The sequence below is a fragment of the Mandrillus leucophaeus genome, unplaced genomic scaffold (genome assembly GCF_000951045.1).
Source record: "Mandrillus leucophaeus isolate KB7577 unplaced genomic scaffold, Mleu.le_1.0 Scaffold44, whole genome shotgun sequence".
Lineage (NCBI taxonomy): Eukaryota > Metazoa > Chordata > Mammalia > Primates > Cercopithecidae > Mandrillus > Mandrillus leucophaeus.
This window is the reverse complement of record NW_012104698.1, coordinates 368,153-375,862: the sequence shown is the minus strand read 5'-3', so window position 1 is coordinate 375,862 and position 7,710 is coordinate 368,153. Positions and strand designations below refer to the sequence as shown.

The 7,710-nt window shown below is 51.5% G+C and overlaps 1 protein-coding gene across 1 annotated transcript in view; it reads left to right on the top strand.

Annotated features, from left to right (window-relative positions):
• LOC105549455 (receptor-type tyrosine-protein phosphatase N2-like) overlaps positions 1 to 7,710 on the top strand; it is a 559,495-nt gene that overhangs the window by 479,712 nt on the left and 72,073 nt on the right. Inside the window, exon 6 of the mRNA XM_011994008.1 lies at positions 3,712 to 3,785. Within this exon, the coding sequence (XP_011849398.1) occupies positions 3,712 to 3,785 (74 nt within the window). The remainder of the gene's footprint in view (positions 1 to 3,711; positions 3,786 to 7,710) is intronic.

Below are 7,710 nucleotides of genomic sequence, written 5' to 3'. Positions count from 1 at the left end.
CTTGTCTGCTGAGTCCAGTGGCAGTGGCCACTTTCCCCATGGCCTGTTGCTCACAGGACCTGGTGGCAGGGACCGCTCGGCTGAGGAGGAGCTCCTAGCACGCTGCCCTGATGCCTCCTCTGTGCCCCACCCCACACACACACCGGAGACCAGGCCGCTGGTCTCAGGGATCAATGGGTACCGTCAAAGCACCAGACCAAGCCAGGTCAGGAGCCTGGGGGCTCCGAGCTGCGCTGCCTCTTCCCTGCCCTGCTCCCTCGTGACCCTGCTCTTGATAAAGCCTTCTCAAGACACGTAAGAGCGGTCCCCAGTTGCTGGTCTCACAAGTGCCTAACGGTGGCTGTGCTGAAAATGAGGCAGGGCCCGGAGGCCCCTGGAAGCAGCCAGAGGCACTGCTTTTATTCCCAAGCTCTGTGTGGGCTGCAGCACCGGGCCCAGCCCAGCACCTCTGACCACAGCCTCATCTCTGGCTGTGTTCTGTGTGGCCCCACTGTGAAATTGGGCTTCTGGAATCAATGTTTGGAGTAGTGTCTGTGGGGTGTTCACATGTCAGAGTCCACCAATTTTTTTCTGATTATTCGCATTACAATTTCCTGCCACTGCCAATTTTCACTCTCCAAGAACTAATTTGTGCAGGAGCTAAAAGCCATTGAGTCCCTGGGATTTTTGCGTCATTCACACCTGCGTTCAAAGCTGACGGGATGATTTGCAGCTTCACGACATTCCTGAGGCATTCAGCTACATACGGCATGTGCATATGTACATATGCATTTTTCTCCTCTTTCTAGATGTTTTATCTTACCCCATCTTGTCACCCCTGAAAGAGGCTGACATTCCTACCTGAAGGAGGGTGTCAGGACGGCATCCAACCTGGATTGTATTGATCTCTAGTGCACAGTACCTTCCTAGTTAAATCAGTTAAAACACTAAGTTTCCCAAGCCCTAGAATTTGTTGTTTTAAAAAATATAAGTAAAATCTCCAAGAAAAACGAAAGAATTACATAGAAAAGCAGAATCTGCGCAGCTTCACCACCACCACACTGCTCCATGATTAGGGCCACTTCCTTCTGGTGCCAGCGCCCGCAGGAGGTGCCTGGTGAGTTTGGAGTTGGGAAACAGGTCCAGAGGGGACCCATGGCCTCCAAGCACTGGCCTCCGAGGGCTCCAGCCAGGGTGCTTTTGTTTTCTCAGAAGAGAAGGAAATCTGTGTTGTGTGCAGCACTGAAAAGTTTTCCCTGGGACAAACGGCAGCAGAGCTGAGACGCTGTCTCTCAGATTTCAGCCAGGGATGTCAGTGACAGGCCCTCTGAAGTGGTCACTACCATCACACCGGCTGCAGCAGGGAGGCGTGACCTGGGCATCCTGTTCCATGAAGCAGGCAGGACCCACCCCCACCCCGGGAAGCAGCTGCAGCTGCCCGAACCGTAGCTGCAGACCCAGGCAGCCCTGCACTCTTGGGGACCCAGGAAGAAGATCCTTGCCCTTGCAGGAAGTGTCTGCTCCTGCTGCCTGGATTCTCCCTGCTGTTGGCACCCATGCTGATCTTGGAGCAAAGTCAGGGCCGAGCCCGGGCGCTGTCACAGCTCAGCAGGTGTGGGCACACTCAGGGCAGTGCTGACACACCAGCCCCCTGCCACCTCAGCCCCCTCTGGACTTTGGGCACCAACAAGCATGGGAGGGAAGCTGAGGGAGGGCTAAGGGCAGCTCAGCTCTGGCCGGCAGGTGCCCCTTGGCACAAACAGCCTGGGTGCCATGAATGGCAGCAGGAGGCAGAGATTCCTGGGCAAAAGGGAGTAGGTCCCCATGAGGCACCACCTTCAACCACCTTCAGGCCAGGGAGGGTTTGAAGGCTGGGGGCTGGACTGCGAGTCCTGTGGATCAGAGTGGGAACTCATGGTGCCTTTTCCAGGCCTGCCCATGGCCACCCATGGACCAATCAGCATGTATTTCCTCCCCTCTGAGGCCCATAAATGCCTCAGGCTCAGCCAGAGCTGGGCAGACATGGGGATGACCAGCTACAGAGAGGAGCTACCCTCTCCAAGGCCTCCTCTCGGCTGAGGTCTGTAGAGACAATGGGACAAGCAGCCTGCAGAGAGGAGCTACCCACTCCAGAGCCTCCTCTTTGCTAGGAGCTGAACACTCATCAGGACCCCCTGGCTGCAGAAAGGAGCTGCCCCCTGTGGGAGACTGAGCTGTTGAATTGCTCAGTGAAGCTCCTCTTCATCTCGCTCACCCTTCGCTTGTCTCCGTACCTTGTTCTTCCTGGTTGCAGAACAAGAACTCGGGACCTGTCTAATGGTGGGGCTAGAAGAGCTGCGGCACAAACAGGGCTGAGGCATGCCCCTTGCTCGCCACATTGTGGGTAAAGAGAAGGAGAGAATAGCTCTCTCCTTCTGAGAAGGGAGCCCAGAACTGGGAGCTCCCCAAGCCAGGCCTGTGATTCCATCTTTGGGACCCTGTGGTTCCTGCCATCTCCAGACTTCCAGGAGCTACCATGTTCCTTAGTGTCAACCATGGAAGCTGCTTGCAGCCTGCCTGGTCTGGCCGCAGCCTCACAGAGAGCCAGCGCCCATGCTGGCACCTGGAGCTGCCCACCCTGCTGCAGCACCCAGTGTGCCTGACTGGTGTGACCAGACCCCACGCTCCTCACACACCCTTCGCCGCTGCATGCCTGACTCGCCCTTGGCAGGCGTAGGACCCAGGCTGGTAGTGTGAGCCAAACACGGCCTGCCAGGCCCAGCCTGAGCAAAACTTGGGCAAAGGTGCCACTGGCCACAGAGATTTCTGACAGAAAAACAACACCCCTAAGATCCCATAATACAAAGAGCACCTTGCAGAGAAAAGGAAGTGGCTGCACACCGGGGAGGTGGGAGATGCAGGAGGGGCTCTTTCAGCTTCTCCTCCTCTGTGAGCTCTGCTGATCGAAGTTTCTAAAAACAGGGCAAAGAGGAGGGCAGTCGCAGTAAGCAGAATGGGGGTTACCCTAGAACCAAAGCCAAGACAGCTGGTGTATCACAACGTCACAAGTGCCGAACGTCCCCCGTGCTGTGCCCGGCTTCAGCAGCCATCAGGTTACTCGGCCTGTCCAAGCGAGTTTTTATGCCAGTCTCCACTGGTACATTTCTCCTCTATTTCCTCTTTATCTGCATTTTATTTATCTCTTACTCTCCTTTTAAAACTAAATTCCGGTAATCTTGAGGACTTAACTCTTCATTGACTATGAAACTTTTTATTTTGGAAGGTGGCCGATTGCTTAACGTTCCTATTTCCATTTACCTGCTGTGTGTTGCCAAGTGTGTCTGTGATTTAAAGGCCAACATGGTGTAAAATTTCTGCAGAGAACCCCCTGACCTTGGTGTGTGAACTCCACGTGGGGGAAAACACCAGGATATCTCCATTCTGCTGAATGGGAGCTTTGTACCACTTCCCCACATGCCGTTCGTCTGCCTCCCACGTGGAGGATCACAAAGAGAGAGGAGGATGGGAACAGGAACATTAGAAACCACATTCAGGAGGGTGTGAGCAGAGTCCTGGGAGAGGACACGGGTGGGCCCTGAAGCCTGGGCAGGGGTCCCACACTGCTGCGCTATAGGTCCTGGAGGCTGGTTGGGAGTCCCACGCTGCTGGATGGTGGGCCCCGGAGGCCAGGTGGGGGTCCCATGCTGCTGGGTGGGCCAACGTTCCGCTGACCCCTGCACTGTGTCCTTGCAGATGACCACTCCCGGGTCCTACTGAAGGCGGAGAACAGCCACAGCCACTCGGACTACATCAACGCCAGCCCCATCGTAAGTGTGTCGCCAGGGCAGTGGCCCCAGGCTTTCCATCGGGCATCATGGACACGGCAAATCACGCGGGAAGGTTCTTGGGGGAAATCGCATCCCCGCCTGGCTCAGCGCCTCTGTGGTGCACGGGACCCACTCTGCCCACTGGACTCCCGCCACTCCTCTGTTCCTTCACCAGTGGGGCTGTTTATGAGCTGTGTGGGTCCCGGCTCACGCTGGGCGGTGGGTTCCATGACTTGTAGAACATCCAGCAGTGGCGACTGGACAGTTGCCTGACTAGAAGACATGGCTTTTAGGAGAGATTCGTAGTGGGTGTCATTCCTCTTCCTGGAGCTACTCATTTCCTGTTTATTCACTGGGCATGGGCACACGAGTCCTCGGTCTCTGCTTTTTGTAATGATCAGTAGCACGGAGGCAGGTCCAGAATTCTAGATTCGTTTTCCTGAAGTTTTTCCAGCGAATGGGACCCTGTTTCTTAAGAAAGAGACCGTTTTTTGGCTGGTCCTCCCCCTGGGATAGACACAGGTGCAGTGGAGATCAGGCTGTCCTGTGTTTCTGTGGACAAGTGTAGCAGCAGCTCCTGCACCATGAGGTGTGAGTCCCTGTGGCCTGTGGTCCTTCACTTCCCAGGGGCTCCTCTCAGCCCATGCCGGATGCGGCTCTCACCCTATTTAACTCTGGGCATCCCCCTTCCCTGTCATGACCTCTGGGGGGAGCAGGGCTGAATGGGGGGGCTTGCAGCCCTTCCAGGGTGAGCAGAGGAGGGAGAGAAATGAGCGTGGAGAAGGCTGAAGCCACAGGCTAGGGACACTTGGACTGGCTGTTCAGATGGTGGCAGGTGGCGGGGGTGGGATGGGACACTGTCCAGGGCCAGGGCTTTGGAGACCTGGTGGATGGCATTTTAAACCAGCAGTGGAGAGGCTGGGGCTCCATGCGGATTTGTGGCAGACACTGGTTGTCATGTTTGCCCCTTTGAACAACTCTTCTCAATTCTGGTCTTCAGGGAAGCATGAGGACATCTCACTAAAATTCCACTTTCGCCTTTAATCAAACACGGTGCCTGCAGGATGCGACACTGTTCTAGGGCTGAGTGAGACAGAGCAGGTGATCAAGGCACAAATCATACCCTACGGTATCTTGAAGTTTCTTTGCTCATCCATAGGGAGCTTTGGATGAAATTATTGGCCCCACTGCCTGCAGGCCGCGGCCACTGATGATGGACAGTGCTCAGCTCTTGGCCGTGCTGGTCTCAGTGGCCACTGATGGTGGATGGTGCTCAGCTCTCGGCTCTGCTGGTCTCAGCACACCCGTGGGATAAAGCACACTGGGAAGATTCCCACATGCCTGAGCCAGTCCCGTTTTCCGGCACTTCACGGCCCACACAGTGAGCATGTTCGGCTTTGAGAGAGTGAACTCAAAGTGAAGAACTGGTCTAGTGTACTTGGTGTACACCACCTGAACCCAGGTTTCTATTTATGTGTTCATTCTTAAGAAGGAATCACTTCCTTCCAGCAGAGGTTGACTCCCAACCTTGGTTCCGTCTGGGTTTCAAAGATCCTCATTCATCTTCCTTAATAAGATGTGATGCACGTAATATTTTTCTGTCATCAATTCTAATTCAAAAACATCAAACCAAAGCCTCACTGATGTGCCAGCCTCTCACTTGATGAACAGAACATGCGTTCTGGTAGAGCCAGGTGTGCATGCCTGGATTCCGTTCCTGTACCATGTGCAGCAGAGTTGGCAACACGAAACTGTCCGAAGGAAAAGAAAAGCCATGTTGAGGTCCCTTTTCCCTGAGATGAACCATTTGATGAGGCCAAAATGAGGAATAAAGCCATGATTCACAAGCCTAAAAGACGAGAGTTCAGTGTTGCAGCTGGGCCCAACTCTCCCCCACTTGATGGGTTCCAACTTGCAGATGTCTGCGCTATTCCAGGCCACAGCCAAGCCAACGTGGGCAGCAGTGCCCAGGGCAGCAACTGTGTCAAGCTGGAAACGATGGACAACTTTCACGCTCGTATGGGAACTAGAGGAGGCGTGTGTTTGGGGGATGAATTCCTGCACATTCATGCCGCTCCCTCTCCAGGCCTTACTGGGCAGGAGCTTGGGTGAGAAGGTGAGGCCAGGAGGGAGAAGTAATTCTATGGTACCTTTTATGTCTTGCCTTTATTTCATACCACAATTTTTTTTTTCCAAATTTGGGTTGTAAGAATGAAGCAGAAGAAATCGGTGGTGACTTGTCTTTATGAAATAGCTGAAGGTACAATGATAATTACCTTCCTAGTGGCAGCTGAATGAAAAGCTTACAATTACAGCAAAGGAAGGCCCTGGCTGTGCAGGATAAAACTATGATAATTACATCTGTCATATTTGTACTTAGTCCTCATTACATTTCAGGGAAGGCATCCAATAGTAAATAATGTGCAATCTTTGCTTTTAAATCAGAGGTCATGAAAGTCAATGGGAATTCTGTTTTCCCTCATAGGTTGTCTGAGAGAGAAACCCATGAGCTACATTTAAAACAGCCTGGTTATTACTGAGGACACCAAGTTGAGAAATGGTGTTCATGTAACAGCCCACTCAAAGACAGCACACAAGCTTTATTGCCAGGACAACCCTGAAACTCCCAATGACACTTAAAAATCAGCTTAATTCTTCATTTCACTGTCTATTAAGGGAGAAAAAAAATCATTTAAAGTTTTAATTCAGAATGCATTTACCTATGTAAGGACAGAGTGGCTTTTCAGAAAAGGAAGAGAGGTTGGATGTTCTGACTAGCATAAGAAATTGGCCAAATATGGGAACCACTTCAGTTATTTACAATCAAACTTCTATGTATAATAATGGTTTATATTCAGTATTTTACTTAAGTAAATCTCAACTCCTAAGAATACAATATAAAAATATTTCAAGTTCAAAAGTCCATCTCCTGACCAGGTGCAGTGGCTCATGCCTGTAATCCCAACACTTTGGGAGGCTGAGGCGGGTGAATCACTTGAGTTCAGGAGTTTAAGACCAGCCTGGTCAATGTGTTGAAACCCCATCTCTACTAAAAACACAAAACCTAACCAGGCGTGGTGGCTCACACCTGTAATCCCAGCTACTCTGGAGGCTGAGGCAGGAGAATCATTTGAAACCAGGAGGGAGAGGTTGCAGTGAGCTGAGATCGTGCCACCGCACTCCAGCCTGGGCTAAAGAACAAGAGACCCTGTATCAAAAAAACAAGTCAATCTCCCATTGATTACCGAAGATACAATTTCCCAATAAATTCCCATATTAAGACTTAGTATTTGGAAAAGGGACTTGACAAGTAAGATGGTTGTTTTCAAGAAAGCATTTCATGAAATTTGCTTTAAATGTTAGGAAAGGCAGGTAGAGAGATGGGCAGGTAGAAATACCTGCAGATGAGGCATGTACTTATCCTTTGCACAAGATTTCAGCCTAAAGACGTGACACCCCCTGCCGTGTCCTTCCCCAAAGTCAGCCAGATCCTTTTAAGATATTTAGGTCATGGCTGCCCGAGGCCGGGGTTGGTTTGGGAGCAGAAACTGGCGTTCCCTTCACCTGCCCCGCAGTGGGTTCCTCTGCCACCATCGAGGCTGTTGAGGACTACAGAACACAGTCCAGTGGTCCTGACATGCTAAGTGCTTCATTTCTAAAATGAACTTTGTTTGGAATATTGGGGAAAATGTGGCTAAGTTTTTCATGCAGATTAGAGTTTCTAAAGATCCTTGTTTAGTAATTATCCTCCGATAGCATAAGGCGTATCACTAGGCCGTCTTTACACTGTGTATTCAGAGAGACAGAGGAACACACCTCATTAGTCTCCTAGTTCATATGACGTCTTCCTAAGAATCAGTTGACTAAGGGATAATAGAGTCAACACAGACAAATGGGTTTTATTTTTATTTTTAAAAAGTAGGCC